At 37.8% G+C, this 17,989-nt stretch overlaps 1 protein-coding gene across 1 annotated transcript in view; it reads right to left on the bottom strand.

Moving 5' to 3' along the window:
* LOC141552722 (ALK tyrosine kinase receptor-like) overlaps window positions 1-17,989 on the bottom strand; it is an 895,621-nt gene that overhangs the window by 573,812 nt on the left and 303,820 nt on the right. Inside the window, exon 3 of the mRNA XM_074284745.1 lies at window positions 11,089-11,256. Within this exon, the coding sequence (XP_074140846.1) occupies window positions 11,089-11,256 (168 nt within the window). The remainder of the gene's footprint in view (window positions 1-11,088; window positions 11,257-17,989) is intronic.

The following is a 17,989-nucleotide window of genomic DNA, read 5'->3' as shown; positions in this document are numbered from 1 at the left end:
ACCCTCTTTGGAAGGGGAACTAGGTGGAATAAGCATTTCCACTTACATTTTGAGAACGCTTTTTATTTGGTCCAAATCTGTTGCTATTACAAATAAGAGGGACAATGTCACACTATCTACCTGGACTTGAGTCAGGAAGGCCTGATTTTTAATCTTGTCTCTGAAACTCACTAGCTATGTGACCCTAAGCAAGTCTTTAACCTAATATCCTCAAATTTGTAATATGTAAAATGGGGATGGGATGATAGTTGCACTTGACTCACAGAGTTGTAGTGAGGATGACAAGATAGCCTATACAAAGATTGACTTGTTAGAACTTGAAGCATTATAGAAATGCCAGCTAGCATCATCATCATTATTGTTATTATTGTATTAATGTAAACCAGGCACTTTCAAGACCACAAAGCTGTTTTTTGTCATTGTGGAAGTGGTCTTTGGTTCCAGCTATTGTTTATATAAGAGAAGACTATGTTTTGGTGTGAGTGTAATCTCTAAAAAAGAAATATATGGGAGAGTCTAGAAAAAAAACTTTGGCTTTCCTAGACCTATCAGCCTGTTTCCTGACAATCCTAAGCTTTCCCAAGGGAAGTTTGTAGGTTAACACAAGGCGGGGACAAAACATGGATTGGAGAAGGGGAGAAGAGAGTGATCTATACCATACCTACATGTCAAAGATGGTTCAGGTGGGTCATGCTAGAAGGCCTAGAAATTTTCATTTTTCTGTTTTCATGCTAAATGACATGGTTCTATAGTCTTTACCAATCCTAAAACTTTAAGAGACAATAGAAAAGATTCAGGGGGACTATATATTCCCATTTATGCCTTAAGGAATATGCCCATTTTCTCAAATCTTGGGTCTGATTTGTCTAATTTAGTTTGCTAGTTAAGGGCTTGCGTTATATTCATGGAGAGATATCATCTGGTTTAGCCCAACTTTCTTATTTTTGGGTTTAGGAAACTGAGGCTTATAAAGGTGAAAATTGTTGACCAAGTTGACATGGTAACTAAATAGCAATGTTGGGACCAGCACTAAGGTATACTGATTCCCCCTCTTATCATTAAAGCCATACTTCTGCTTGCATGTTTGACACTATGTGACCCCATCTGGTGTTTTCTTGGCAAAGATACTAAAGTGATTTGCTATTTCTTTCTCCAAGTCATGTTACAGATGAGGAAACAGAGGCAAAAGGTAAAATGACTTGTCTAGGGTCACACCACTAGTGTGGAGGTCTTCCTGATTCCAGGCCCAGAATCAATCCAGGCTTGATTCATTGTACTACCTACCAGCCCTACCTTATACCCAAGATATAAGAAAAGAAAAAACTGCTTCTAATTCTCCAAAGATAAAAAGTGTTCAACTTAAACCATTTCCTTGGTACTTCTTAAAAAGTCACAAACCACCTTACCCTAAATGACTCCCCTCCATTTTATTAATTTATAATATTGTGTTCCATCAAGATTATCATTCTTTATTATCTTGCCACTCTGAATTGTATCTCACTTACTATTCTCAGTTCCAGGGACCATAAATTAAAACCAGTCAAAATTTATACTCCCGTGGTTCATTATCTGTGATTGCTATTATTCTCTCTGCCTCCTCCAGCCCTTCCTCTGACAAGAAATATTACAAAAGGATCTAAATATCACCCACCTAATAAATGTGGCATTAAAAGTGCCCCAAGCTTATGACAACTTCCTGCTACGTCACCACCCATTTATAGTGTCTATTCTTATTGGAGACACTCATCCTTTTCACTGTAGCAAAAGGTACCAGATCCACCCAAGAGATGATCTCAGGAGGGAGACTCTGAAGGTGTGTGTGCTGCCCCTTGCTTTGCCATTGGGCAGCATCAGAACTGCAAGGGACGGTATCTAGTCTGTCCCTGACATTGTACACAAGAAGAAATGAGGTACAAGGAAAAGGAATATATCCAGTGTTACATGGGTTAGCTATGCAACCCATGATAGAGTCCAGGCCTCCTAACCCGTAATCTATTATTTCTTCTTCCACATCATAAACCATCTGCTCAGAGATTTAGAGTGAGAAGGTACCTTAGAGCTGTCTAGCCCCACCTTGTTTTTTTACATATGAGGAAACTGAGGCACAAAGAGGTTAAGTGACTTGACCCCATTTCCCACCTCTGTGCCTTTGCACTGACAGAATACATTTTCTTCTTAACTCCTCATAAAGTCCCTCTCTTTCTTTAAGCTAATCTTCCTTTAAGATGGTGCTAAACCATTAATAAACCCCTTTCCTGGTGCTCTCTCTGCTTGAATTTATTTTGTGTATTTATGTATTGTTAAAATTTTAATATACATTGCTTTATGAATCATGTTGAGAGAGAAAAATCAGAGCAAAAGGAAAAATCCATGGGAGAGATTAAAAAAAAAAACAACAGAAAAAAGAAGTGAACACGGCATGTGTTGATTTACATTCAGTCTCCTGGATGCAGGTGGCGTTTTCTGTCTGAAGTCTATTGGGATTGTGTCAGATCACTGAACCTACTGAGAAGAATCAAGAGTTTCATAGTTGATCATCACACATTCTTGCTGTTATTGTGTACAAAATATTCCTGGTTCTGCTTGTTTTGCTCAGCATCAGTTCATGTAAATCTTTCCAGACTTTTCAAAAATCAGCTTGTTCATCATTTTTTATAGAACAATAATATTCCATTACTTTCATATACCACAACTTGTTCAGCCATTCCCCAACTGATGGAATGAATTTCCAATTTTTTGCTACCACAAAAAGAGCTGCTACAAAAAAATTTTGCCCATGTGGATCCTTTTCTCTGTTTTAAGATTTACTTGTGATATAGACCCAATAATGGCAGTGCTGGGTCAAAGGGTATGCACAGTTTTATAGCCCTTTGGGCATAGTTCCAGATTGCTCTCCAGAATGATAGGATTATTTCACAACTGCCCCAACAATGCATTGATGTCCCAGTTTCCCCACAGTCCCTCCAACATTTATCATTATCTTTTCCTGTCAATCTGAGAGGTGTGAGGTGGTATCTAAGAGTTGTTTTAACTTGCATTTCTCTAATTAATAGTGATTTGGAGTGATTTTTTCATATAACTATATATGGCTTTAATTTCATGACCTACAATGTAGATACTTTGCAATCCAATTATCAATATCTATTAAATTCCTACTATGTGCTAGGCTCTATTTTAAGTGCTGGCAAAAATTAATAAAGAATAGATCCTACCCTCAAGGAACTGACAATCTAAAGAGACATAAAAAAGGGTGGAGGGAACAAGCACAAGGTGCCTACCTCAGGAGCATCCTGCTCCATGCAATTGAAATCAGACAGGGCAGCAAGTGCAAAGTGGAGTAAGCTAAGTCCGGTTTCTGCCCCTTATAAAGGAACATGTTGAGAGGAATTTGATACTTCTTCCTCCAGCTCATATATTTATAATTATTAACTGTTTGTATATTCCATATTAATACACATATTTCACATATACATATGCATATCTATGTATGTATGTCATTCAGTCATATCTGACTCTTCATGTCCCCCTTTGCAGTTTTCTTGGTAGAGATACTTGTTTGCTATTTCCTTCCCTTTACAGTTGGAGAAACTGAGGTAAAATAGTGTTACACAGCTAGTTTGTGTGAATCTATGTGTATGTGTATGTGTGTATATATATTTATATGAGTGTGTGTTTTACATATATATATATATATGTACACACACAGGTATATATGTATATGTGTGGGTTCATACACACACATTGTTGTCTCCGTCATTACAATGCAAGCTCATGGCAAGTAGAAATTATCTCATTCTTTGAATTTATATCTCCGGTTCCTAGTAGAATGCCTCACACACAGCTAATCAAACATTTATTAAGCATCTATTATATACTAGGCAGATGAAAAGACAGGGAAAAAAGTCTTTGCTCTCAAGAAACTCACTATCTATAGACAGAGCTTACAGGCAGACAACTAAGTGTGAACAAGCTACATAATCTATAGGATAAATTCAAGAAAACTGAGGGTAAATATTAGCATTAAGGGGGGTAAGGAAAGACGTCTTCTAAATAGCAGTTACTTAATAAATAGTTGTTGACTGATTGCCCCAAGTCACAAAGGTAGGAAATGACTGAGTCAGGATTCATTTGCACCTTAGTCTCCTGCCTTATAAAATGGGAGAAATAATGCAGTTGATATCCTTTAGGTTCTCCTCTTCCACCCTTCCCCACCCCCACCCCATTGGACATCTGCCACCTGGAAGGGTCTGTTTGTATTCATCAAGTTGTCAGACAGCTTGATAAAGTAGATGGAGGTACACTTAATTTCAGGGGCAAAGCAATAAACCTTTGCAGTGCCCAGAGTGAAATTCCACAAAGCAGGTGGAATTTTACGCAGAAGGCAATTGCCACCCATCACCCCTTCCCCACTATGCTGGCTAGTGATCAAAATTCATTCCACATCACAAAGCTCTAAAAATAGAACTAGAACAGGGGTCTTCTTGTGGGAAATTGGAGCTATTCCTAAGGGCAAATGGGGAGGTAGGTCCCTTCCCTTTGACACTGAATTCAAGAAATCACAAAAGGACTGATGTTTTGTCTCATTTTCCCCACCTCTTATTCCTGGAACAGTGTTTCCATCCTCCCCTTTTCCTCCTTGGATCTTTCAGAGTTCAGCTCTAGGGCCAGTTCCTTCTTGAGAATTTGCTGGATGCTCTCAGTGGTAGTTTTCCTCCCTGCACCCTGCCTAAATCATTGTTGTACTCATTTGGTATACACACTTGACTTACTTTAATCTGTGAATGAGGATATGACAATGTCATAGTGCCTGTTTGGTATATAGCCAACAAGCATTTATTGAGCACCTACTATGTGCCAAGCACAGTTCTAAGTGCTAGGAATATAAAGAAAGAAAGGGAAAAGACAGCCCCAACTTTCAGACAGGTTATTGTCTGAAGGAGGAGGCAACATGAAAAAAAAATTGTCCAAACTAAGATAGAGACAGGATAAATTAGAGATTTATCTTATATATCTCCTTTATGGAGATTGTCTGCAGAGGAAAGACATTAGCATCAAGTGGAATTTGGGAAGTTTTCTCATAGAAAGTGGGATTTTTTGATGAAACTTGAAAGAAGCTAGGGAATCCAGGAGATAGACATGAATATATGGAAGGGAGTTCTGGGCATGAGGGATAATCTGTGGCAAAGTCTAGCAATGGGAGATGGAATATTTTGTGTGAGGAACAGCAAGAGGGACAATATTATGGAATATTTGGTGTGTAAGGAGTGGGAAAAGAGGCCTGGAAAAGAAGGGATAAGGTTTAAAACCACAGGATTTTATACTTGACCCTGAAGGCAAGAAACAGGCATTGGTGTTGATTGAATAGGGTTTGTTGGTTCAAATAACCCGGGAGTTGGAATTTGAATTTTGCATCTAGGGTTTATTATGAGTTCTTTTCCAAACCACAGATCCTTCTTGAATACCATCTCTATATAATTATTTAATTCAATCTTAAATCAAAGGGGCCTCAAAGCCTATGGTCTTGTGACAAATATCCATCTTTCTATATTCTAGGAACAAGACTTTGCATAAGAAATGATACCAAAAAACATTAGGGCATCTGTTTTCCTTAATAAGAATTCCCCAATTATTTTCCTCTGTGAAAAAGAAACCTAGACTCAATTATGGGCCAATACTTCCCCCCCCACACTCACTGGTCCATGAAAATGGCCAAAATAGAGGATCTAAGTTCTGATCTGATCTCTATTATTTTGAGTAAGACAGTGCTTCAAATAATGGTTTATCAATCAACTAATATTTATCGAGCACTTTATAGATGCCCAACATATCACCATGGGGTATCGATGGAGAATGAACAAAAGCATATTTATAAAAGTCTCTTGGCTCCTAGAAGCAAATGCAAAGCACAATTGGAGAAGACTCATTCTCCAACAATCAGTATCAAGCAGACTCTCAAGCAAACTCATCAGTACAATTTTCCCACACCCTCAATGCATCTGCTTTGGGGAGGAGAGGTGGGAAGTTTTATCGACAAATCCCAAATCTCATCCACACCACTTGATAAGGTCAGACTGATCTTGAAAAAGCATTTGAAGTCTTTCTTTTCTTTCAATCCACAACAAATGGGTTTAGATTCCCACTTGAGTGGGAAGATAAGACAAATCAAACAACTAAATGGTGAGCCAGGGATTGGATTAGCAAGGCGACAGGATTTCAGAAAGGAATAAGCAGGAAGGAGAGAATTGGCAATAGACAGAGTCATTTTTCCAGTTTCCAAAAGTATTTGTCTTCAAGACCAATTAGTTTTTTATATCTTAGAATGCCAGGGTATTAAGTAAAACTTCCTTGAGTTGGTGGGCTCTTTCTGCCCCCCCCCTCCACTCAGGATAAGTATATTCCACTTTGCTAAATAGATCTCTCAGCAATTTCCAGCCCAGAAAGGATTTGAGGTTGAGAAGACCAGGGGAACAGCACTGACTGCCACTCCTATAGCACTTATCACATTCTACCTTATTTTACAGTCATTCAGCTGGTAGATGTGCTAGGGATTGTCTATAGCAAGGGCTTCTTAAACTTTTTTCCACTCATGACCTTTTTCACCTGAGAAATTTTTACGTGATCCCATCTTGAGTCTGAGCTGACATTAAACATGCTCAATGAAAAGTGTTTAAGTTTGTTCAGAACCAGAGCTTCAGTAAAGTCACACAATGCATCAAATGCAAAAGCTGCTAAAAACACATTAAATTCATTATGTGCTTTATTTTAAATTAATTTTTGGTTGTTGCATTCAGAAACTTTTTACTGTTGCCAAATTTTTTCAGGACTCTCACATTCAGTTATGCTACTCCACATGGGGTTGTGACCCACCTTTTCAGGTCCCTCTATCATATCAACTTCTGGAGGCCAGGGGCAGTATCTTAACATACATGTATAACTCCCACAGGTTATAATACATAATGCCTGGGATATATAGGTACTTAATAAATAAAACAGTTCCCTCTTTTATTTGCTCCTTTCTTAAATTCATTCTTCACGTGCCAAATTTATCTCCTTTTGCATAATGAGGCTCATTACTCCTCTGCTAAAAAGTCTTTTGTGATTTTCTAATGCTTAACAAAATAAAATTCCCACTACTTTCTTTGCTTGGCATTCAAAGCCCTTCTCAATCAGGCATTAGCTTGCCTTGCTATTTTTATTGTCTCCACTCAGTGTCCCATCCTAACTGAACATGATCTGTCCTCTTTGCTTTTGATTAGGTTCTTACACGTGCCTGGAATCTCCCTCATCTCCCACTTTTAATTGTTGAATTTCAACTAGATTATATGGTGAATCTTATAATATGATATCAATGTCAGGAACTGAGGCTATTATTTTTATTCTTATTCTCTATTCCTTCTGGACCCATATTCTCTCTGTGCTTTAAAGCCAAGCTTCTATAATGGAATATTATTGTTCTCTGGGAAATGATGAGCAGTATGCTCTCAGAAAAACCTGCAAAGTCCTCCATGAACTCAAACAAAGTGAAATGTACTGTGTACAAAGTAATAGCAATGTTATGGGATGATCAGCTCTGAATGACTTTGTATTCTCAGTAGTACAATGATCCAATTCTACTCTGAAAGACTTATGAAAAATGCTATCCATATCCAGAGAAAGAGCTGATCGTGTCTGAATGCAGATTGAAGCACACTCTTTTTTATTATATGTTTCTTTAGGATTTTTTTGAGGGGAGAGCTATGTTTTCTTTCATAACATAGCTTCATGTGTGCCTTCTTAATGGGGGCTGGGGGTAAAGAGGAAGGGAGAATTTGGAACTCAATTTTTTATTATTATAACTTTTTATTTACAAGATATATGCGTGGGTAATTTTTCAGCATTGATCCTTGCAAAACCTTCTGTTCCAACTTTTCCCCTCTTTCCCCCCATCCCCTCTCCTAGATGGCAGGTAGACCCATACACGTTAAATATGTTAAAGTATATGTTAAATCTGATATGTGTATACATATTTATACAGTTATCTTGCTGCACAAGAAAAATAGGATCTAGAAAGAAAGAAAAAAAACTTGAGAAGGAAAACAAAATGCAAACAAACATTAACAGAAAGTGTGAAAATGCTATGTTGTGTTCCACACTCATTTCCCATAGTTCTCTTTCTGGGTGTAGCTGATTATCTTCATTACTGAAGAATTGGAACTGATTTGGCTCATCTCATTGTTGAAGAGGGCCACATCCATCAGAATATTGATCCTCATATAGTATCGTTGTTGCCGTGTATAATGATCTACTGGTTCTGCTCATTTCACTTAACATGTAAGTAAGTCTCTCCAGGCCTTTCTGAAATCATCCTGTTGGTCATTTCTTAGAGAACAAAAACATGGAACTCAATGCTTTAAAAACAAATATAAAAATTGTTTTATATGAAACTGGGGAAAATAAAAACATTAAATATTAAATTTAAAATAAATAATTAACATTTAAAAAGTCAAGCTCCAAAGTATCCCCACTACTACAGAATAATTGAGCTTTAGAAGTGGAAGGAACTTAATTGTTCACCTTGTTTAACACCCTCATTTTACAAATGAAGAAAGTGAACATCATAATTATACCTAACATTCATGTAACACTCTGTTTTGCAAAGTGCTAGACATGTCTCATCCCATTTGATCATTACAACAACCTGTGGGACAAGTTGTCATATTCATTTTATAGATGAGGAAACTGAGGCAGAAAGATGTTAAATAATTTGCTCTGGAAACAGCTAGTGAGTGTCTGGGGGGCAGGCTTTCATTTCAGGCTTTTAAACCACTCTGCTCAGTTATGTCCTTGAAGAAATTGTCCAAGATTAGACCCACAGCAAGTGTAGAATTCCGGCTAGAAGTCCAGTGTCCTCACTTCCAGTTCTGGACTCCTTCTAAAATGTACTATAGGTATAATCCTTTGGGAGCTATGAACAAAATCGTTTCTGTCTTCATATCTCCAGGAGCTAACACAGTTTGTACTAACTAAAGTATGCACTTATTAAATGCTTATTGTATTGAATTTAACCTCAACAAAACCCTCTTTTCATTAAATCTTCCAGATTATTTTGATCCACACAGGTATTTCTTTCTTTGAATGTTCTGGGCCAATTGTTACCATTTTCAAGAATATTTTAGTCCTAACTTTGGGCAAGTTTTCTCCTAATGAAAACAAGATCTCCAAGGTGCTTAAGCTAATAAAACTTTAGGTGAATGGTCATTAGACCACAATACTTCTCAAATGGCCGCAAAGATGCTGCACTGACATATGAAACAGTGGTACAACATTTCACAGTCAGACCTGCACTATAAATTCAGGACACAGATAAGGCAATTTGGCACCTGCGCCAGCAAAGTATTAGACCATATTCCTATTGTCATAGTGCATCCCAATTCCATGGAGGTACATTCCCTAAATGATGGTTTAGTCCTCCCATCCTTTCACATTCTTATCTTCATCCCTAAATTGAGGCAAGATCGCCACACAACCCAGACCACAGGATAAAAGATTTAGAACTAGAAGGGCCATATTGTGAGACCCAGCTGTGCCATTGATTACAGGAGCAAAGGTAGAGGTAGGAGTGGATTCCTGAAGCAGATATATAAATGAAGGGTTAGTCAGCATAGAGTCTTGTTCACTCTTGAAGGCTTAGTCAGCACAGAGTCCTGTCCACTCGTGAGTGTCTATAATAACTAAGTGGAGTGACAACAAAGATTAAAGTCCACAGGTGTGCCATTTTGCAATAGATTTACCTTCCCATTGCACTTGACTAAATCTAATGAAGAAAGATACTACCTTAATTTTTCATACATTGAATGACTCAACAAGTCAGAAGATCTTGAATAAAGTGGGGAGAGAGAAGGCAGAAGGTCATTTGGGTTTACAATTGTGTGAGAAAGGATCCAAAGGGTAAACACTGAAATAACTACAGCTAGTATTTATATAATATTTTAAGGTTTGCTGTTAGGATTCTCACAAGGTGCTAAGTCACTGGAATGAATAGAGACAATTGATTTGATCCTACAAGGAGATGTTATGGGCCAGAACTTGAAACAAGGTACTGAGTGGAATTGAGGAGACAATGATTAAATCTAGTTTAGCATTGATTTAATTCTACAACAAATAACAGTTTCCTAGTGATGAAATGATTGGTGTGTACTCAGTGTACAGCATATAAGCAGGGAGCTCCACAAGCCCACAGAAGCTCACAGTCCCACTCTTGGAGATGGAGTCTGTTTCATTCCCACGTCTACCTTTGGGCTGTCTGGAGGCTTTGGATTCAGAGGGAGCTAGAGACTACAGCTAATTGGGCCCCAGGAAAAGAGTCAAGACTTTGAAGGACACAATACAGAACTGAAAAGAAAGCTGCCTCCAGAAGCTCCCCAAGAAATCCTGCTCCCAGAGAAGGATCACAATTTAGAGACAACAGAACTTCACAGTTTGCAAAACACTTTATGGGTGTCATTTGTTAACAGTGGGTATTATATACCTTCAAAACGTTAAGGCTGCCTAACACATGTGGTAGGTATATTAGTGACCCCCTTCTAAGGGGCAAAAACAAACCAGCTGCAGCCAGTGGCTAGCAAGGGACAGTAGATGAGCAAGGGTCCATTAGGCTCAAGGATAGAATCACCAGTGCCTCTGCCTATGCATACCTGGAAGTTGCCAAGACACTATTTTCCTAACATTTCTTCCTCTCCTGATACATCCATACCATTCCCAATCTGGCTCAACATCAGTTGTAGGAAGTGCCAAGTGCCATGCTGAAGGCCACCAGACTCTTCCCCTTAGCCAGCTCTGAATACTAATTTCCTTTTCTCTTCTGAAATATTGGCAGATTACAAGACAAAACAAAGACCAAACAGTCTCAAGAGCCCAAAAAGGGAAAACTTTTATCTACATTTGACCATGGAAGGTAGGTCATTTTTTTTTTTTACCACTATGAGAAATTCCCTCCCCTTTCCTTCAATTGTTAAAAAGATCAAACTCCAGTAACAAGACATTTTAACCATTTCCTTTTGCATGATCCATAGCTATATTCTGTCCCCAAAAGATTGTGAATCATCATACCTCTTGATATCTCCTCAGAATGAATCACTGCAGGACCACCACTGAACAGGTTCATCTGGGAAGCCTCTTCATAATTGATGAGACGCCAAGACCAGTGGTGATTTCTATCTTCCTGCAGAGGTGGCGAATACTCTAGTTCACAGGGGAAATCAAACTTGCACTCGAAACCTGAAACCAGATCATTAGACAAAGAATCAGTTAAAACAGCATTTTCAACCTCATAATCAGTCACTCATGTAATTTCTTTGAAGTTCAAATCCAGCCTCAGATATATCTTAGCTGTAGAGCTCTGGACAAGCACTTAACCCCTATTTGCCTCAGTTTACTCAAATGTAAAATGGGAATAGAAGTACCTACCTAATAAAGTTTTTGTAATGATGGCATGAGATATTTGTAAAAGCACTTAGCACAGTGCCTAGAACATAGTAAATACTTATTCCCTTCTCTTCTCCTTTATCAGTCAGTCATTGTATTATACAGAATGCTAGAAGTAGAAGGGAACTATCTTCTGCAACCATTCCTCTTCCTCATTTTATAAAAAATGAGACTCAGGGTCTAAAAATCCTTTTCATCCATTACTACTCATTCCCTCTCACCATCTTCCCATACAATCTGTTGGAAAGACCTTTTAGTATTACCTTTATAATATGTTGTGTACTCTCTCTTGTCTACATATTTATATATTTGGTATATCATCATCACATGCTTAGATTCCTGCAATAGTCTTCTGGCTAGCCTCTCTACCTCAAGTCTCTCCCCTGTTCAAAGCCTTTCCACCTATCCAGTCATCTTACACACCACTAAATACTCTGCAATCCAGTGATTCTGGCTTCTATGTGATTTATTACTCATAAAAAGATAGCCCATCTCCCAACTAGCATTGCCCCTGACTCTCCCCCATAACTGGCTTCTTTCAAGTATCATTTAACCTCAACACTTAAAGAGGCTTTCCCAAATTCCTTTTTAATTCTAGTACTTCCTTCTGTTAATTATTTCTATCTTATCTTGTACATAATTTGTTTGTGCAGAATTGTTTGCAGGGTGATCTCTATAAAAATAGGGACATTTTTGTCTTTCTTTGTATCCTGAGCATTTAGCACAGTGCCTCACGCAGAATAGGTATTTATTGATTAATTGACTAAATGCATAGCATATCGTCTATACTTATAATGTATTTTAACAATTATGTAAATTTATGCATTTTAACTGTGACCTTCTGGAGGCAATGCCTCAATCTGAAAATGAATAGCAGTTGGATAGATAGGTAGACAGATATAAGACATATAGAAAGACAGATGGATGGGTGGATGGGTGGATGGGTACAGATAAAGATAAATATATAGCTTGTATATGTTTATAAAGTGCTTTTTTTTTTTTTTTTTTTGCTGAGGCAATTGGGATTAAGTGATTTGCCCAGGGTCATATAGCTAGCAAGTGTTAAGTGTTTAAGGTCAAATTTGAACTCAGGTCCTCTTGACTTCAGGGCTGGTGCTCTGTCCATTGTACCACTTAGCTGCCCCAATAAAGCGCTTTAATTATAACAATCCTGTGATAAAGACAGCAACATTTTTGTTATCTCTATTTGTCAGTGGGGTATATGAGACTTAGAGAAGTCAATTGAAGCAGTGCAATGGCTAGAGAGCTGGATTTAGACTTAGAAAGGTCTGGGTTCAAATCCTGCCTCAGCCACTTACTGTGTGACAGTGGACCGAGCCTTCCTTGGGGCAGAGATTGTCTGTAAAATGGGAATAATAATAGCATCCTCCTCCTAAGATTATTATGAGGATCAAGAGATATAGTAGATACAAGATACAAGAGATACAGTAAAGCATTTAGTACAGTGCTTGTCACATATTAGATACTTAATAAATGCTTGCTTGCTTCCCTCCTTCCCTCCTTCCTATCACACAACTAAAAAAGAGCAAAGCTTGGATTCAACTCAGGCTCCTTGACTCTATGTTCAGAATTATTGAAATTAAAATTCTTACTATGGGAATTTCAATATCAAGGAAACAAGTGGGATGACATTCAGGGAGCAGACAAAACATATAACCCTACCTCACACCATAGAAGGGACAACTGGCCTAGTACTGAGTTAAGAGTAAATCAAGGGGGGCAGCTAGGCAGAGCAATGGATAGAGTATCAGCACCAGGAGGACGTGAGTTCAAATCTGGCCTCAGACACTTAACACTTCCTTGCTATGTGATCCTGGGCAAGTCACTTAACCCCAGCCTCAGGAAAAAAAAAAAGAGTAAATTAAATAATTTCCAGTGATATTTATTACACTATTTAAGATAATTTTTTTTTTTGGTGAAGGGTGGCACTATGGGGTAGGAGAGGAACTTAGGTTCTACTATCATTGATGATAAGCATCTTTTTGGTTTTCTATCTGTATAAATTTATACTCTTGAGCTCTTCTCCAGGAGATGTCACCCCTTTGGTCCTAAGGTTAATATTATTTATCCTTTCTCAATACTTGTTTCAGGCAATTCACCTTGCTAATAGCAATCTGAAATGGGAAGATCTTACCTTGTTTGAGCTGATATCATACACTACTGCCTATGTATTTTATCAGTGTCTCAACCCTTCTTCCTGCCTTTCTCTGCCAAGGAAACACTAAGGCATTGGGCTAGAGGGATTGTGAGTTGCCTTAATCTTCAAGAACTGCTTGTCAGTCAACCAGTTTTGTTAAGTAGTGAAGAGGAAGAAAATGGAGCGAAGGGATTAGACTTTACAATATTGCCCTAAAATGGAAAAAAAACAAACTAATTCACTGTCTATTTGTTCCTTAGAAGAGGGGTTGCTAAGGGTCAGAAAGGCAGCTTCTGTTGTCACTTTTACTGTGAGATGGAGCCACGTAGGATAAGTGACTCCAAATAAATCTCTAACCTTTCCCTGGGCTGTCTAACTGGAGGCCTTTGCTCCATGTTAGTTTTGCAGAATTACAAGTTTTCATTTAAAGAGGATATCCAAGGTCGTCTTGTCCAAATTGGACCTCTACATTCTATGAAATGGTCATTAGGTCTCAGCTAGAATATACTCCCAGTAATGACAATCTTGTTATCCTTCAAGATAGCGCAGCCTACTTTTGGATAGCTCAGTTAGGAAGGTGTTTTTATCAGACCCATTATTTTTTTCTTGATATTTTCCCCCCACTACAAGTTAAAAGAGAAAAAGTACCAGATCTGGAGTTAGGAGCCTGGGTTCAAATTCCAGATCTGCCTCTTTTTATCTGTTTGAAGTCACTTTTCCTTTATGAAATGAAGAGGCCAGATTAGAATGATCTCTAAAGTCCCTTCCAGTTCATGCCATTGGTCTTCCAGAACAAAGGATGAACAACAATAACATTACCTGGGAAATAGTTCTGTGTTCTCGAATTTATTTCAATCAAAAAATCACTTATTAAGCCCCTTTTATGCATGAGGCACTGAGATGAGTCATAGGGATGAAATGAAAAATGGAACAGTCCCAACCCTCCTTATATTCTACTCATATACAAAGTAATTATGAATAATTTAGACAGAAAGAGAGTACAAACACCTTGGGAAAGAAAGGGGGGATCAGGGAAGTTATCTACATAAGGAAGTCATTTTCTTTGTGTTCTGTATGAAAAGAAACACGTTTCTCAGAGGCGATGGTAAGGAGGGAATGTATCTTAGACAGAGCAAAACAACCTGTGTCAAGTCCCAGAAGGAGATGTAGCATCACTTAGTTAACATCTGTAAGCCCAGTTTAGTGGGAATGTAGAGTGTACTGAAGGGGAGCCAAGCAAACAGGTTTAATCCCTCTTCCTATAGTCCTTCAAACATATGAAGATGGCTGTCATGTCCCCCCCATGAGTTTTTCTTTTCCCTGGGCCAAATATCTCCAATTCCTTTAACTGAGTCTCATAAGGCATGGCATCCAATTCCATCATCATCTTGTTTGTTTTCTTTTGGATACAGCCTACCTTAGCAATGACCTATCTAAAACATGGGTCCAGAACTGAATGCAAGATCCCCAACATGCTCTAATCATCCTTCTAAAGTTTGACATTCCTGTTAGGGGGAAGAAAAGAAATGCAAATTCTAACATTATTTCCTGAGTTGTGTTAACTCTATGCATCCCTGACAGACAAATTAACATACTGGACAAACAGAATGTAGACAGAAAAGGAGATTAGAGCAGCCAACATGACTAATCCTTTGAGATTTGAACACTGAGGTTTCTAACAATCCAATCCATGTTTTCTGCCAATTTCCAGTCTGTGAAACAGGGTCTGCAAATACTTTGATTATCAAATAGGCTCATTTTAAAATTCTTGCTCTGATGCAGTCTCATTTCAGCTGACAACGACACACTCCCTCACTTTAAATAGGATTAGAGTTATCATCTCTTGGCTCATTTTGGGAGAAATTGAATTGGGCTTTTCTACATTATGATTTCATTTCTTGTAAAACATTTGAGTGCTTAGAATTCTCTCTCCTGGGCTAGCCTCAATCCCTAACAAGCAGTAACACTTGAAACTCATCTTCTGTAACATCATTGATTTAAATACCATTTACCTGGAGCCTTTTCTAAAGTACTCAGAGTATTTCACTGAAGTTCATTCTTATCATCAATCTTTCCACTATCCCCAGTTCTTCATCAGAACTTGAACCCATTTGGCAGATGAAACTGACTCACAGAGCATTTGAATAATTTGCTTAGCCTTAGTCAGTCTGTGACAGCCAAGGGCAAGTTTAAAACTTGACTGTCAGTCCAATTAAGTTAGATCCTTGTTCTGAAATCTTTTTCAATGTATATATGCTTAATCAAAAGTCTTTTGTAGTTTTCAAACCCCCAGGTATCTAGACTATATCTTTTGGCTGTAGGGTGCATTTTGTAAAAATTATTATTCTTAAAAAAATCAAATAGAATGAGAAAAGACCTGAGTTTGCATCCTATTTCTCAAAGTATTAATCGTATGCCTTTAGGCAGTTCATTTAACACAATGTAGTGTTTAATGGATAAGGGACTGGACTGGGAGTGAGGAAGATGAGTTCAAATAGTCTGAGACACCATTTTCTCTTCTGTAAAATAAAAGGATTGGAAGTGAAAGCTCTTAAGGTCATTTTCAGTCCTAATTCTGTCATCCAATGATCTTCTATTAGTCTCAGTTTCTTCATTTGTAAAAAGGTGATAGAGAAAGGGACTCTAATTTCATTACCAGGGTGGCTGGGTGGTGCAATGCACAGAGCACTGGACTTGTGGAAGACTCTTCTTTCTGAATTCCCATCTGGACTCAGACACTAGCTTAACCCCCTTTGCCTCAGTTTCCTTATCTGTAACATCAATTGGAGAAGAAAATGGCAAACAACTCTAATATCTTTGCCAAGAAAACCCAAAATGGGGTCAAAAGAGTCAAATGTGACTCAAAAATGCTGGACACAGATTTAGAATTGGAAGAGGCCTGAGGCTATGTAGTCCAAACTGTACCTGGATAGAGATTTCTTTTTCAACAACATGGCATGTGACTGACCCTAGGGATATTTTCATCTAATAAAGAAGAATGCTTTACCAAAGATTTCTGTTCCATTTTCAGACAGCTCTGTTTGTTAGGAAGTTTCTTCTGACACTGAATCTAAATTTCCCTCTTTTCAGCTTCTGTCCTATTCATTGACCCTATTTTTGTCCCAGATAAAGCATACTACATATAATCCCCATTTCATAAACCAGTCTTGAAAATCTTGACAAAATCATTCCCACCCCCAAACCAGCCATATTTCAGCCCTCTGAACCTCAAGATTTTATGATCTGTAAGCCAGAGATAATATTTCTAAAACTATCTACTTTTTAAGTCAACTTGTTACAAGGATCAAATGAGATCGTGTAGATAAAATACTTTGCCAACCTAAAGCACTATATAAATGTGAGTTGTTATTATCTCTGAAGATCACAGTCAAAGGCTCTTCCATAGATAACATCATCCACAAAATTTCTCTGGTACATGATGATGCCTTTGAAATGTCACCCATCCCCTCATAGAAATACTAAGCATGGTGTCAAATTCATATTCATTGAATGAATGAACACCTGTTTCCTCAGGCTTCAATTGCACATTTAAGTTGATGGCTTTATTGATGACAACAACTTTCAATATGTTTCTGACAAATCTGATTTTAGCATTCAACAAAGTATGCTATTATCATGCAGAAGCCTGCATCTTAATACAGATGGAACCTTCACTAATGCCTTATTCTTTTGCCTCATTGTGATGTGGAGGTAGGGGGAAAGCCTGAGCTTTTAAGGTTATTGATAAGTACTACCTATTTCAAGCTAGAAAGTCTCTGACCCAGAAAAACTGTATCTGCTACCCAAGAATTAGACTATTTGAGTACAGAGTGACATCAACAAAATGTCAGGAACTAGATATGGAATTCTGGGGTTCTTTTAAAAGTAAAGTGAAATACAAAATAGTTCCTGGTGCTAGTTACTGAAGTAGAATTAATCACCAAAAGGAACCTTGTTCTCACCAAACCATCCTTGAATTTGTGAAAATTCGAGAAAGAGCAGAAGGTGTTCACATTTAGATTATGGGGGAAGAGACTCCATTTTAGGAGTTGTAAGTCAGGGATAATTTGAATTTGGGAGAATTGATACTCTATTAAAGTCTGTAAAAGAAAAGAAGAGGAATACTAGTCAGATATGCATATAGATTTGGGGGAGAATAGATTTCAAAAGGTTCAGATAAAAAAATGGCCTGAAGTTTTATGAGGAAAGTCATCTGAAGAATATTAGAATCTCTCAATAATCAAATTATATAATCACAAAAAGAAGCCATTTCAACGAGTAGGGGGGAAGGAATAAACATTTATTAAGCACCTACTATATACTAAGCAGTGTGCTAAATATGTTACCCATATTATCTTATTTGATCCT

The sequence above is a fragment of the Sminthopsis crassicaudata genome, chromosome 2, assembly GCF_048593235.1.
Source record: "Sminthopsis crassicaudata isolate SCR6 chromosome 2, ASM4859323v1, whole genome shotgun sequence".
Lineage (NCBI taxonomy): Eukaryota > Metazoa > Chordata > Mammalia > Dasyuromorphia > Dasyuridae > Sminthopsis > Sminthopsis crassicaudata.
The sequence above is the reverse complement of the archived record's forward strand: the minus strand, read 5'-3'. Positions and strand labels throughout refer to the sequence as shown.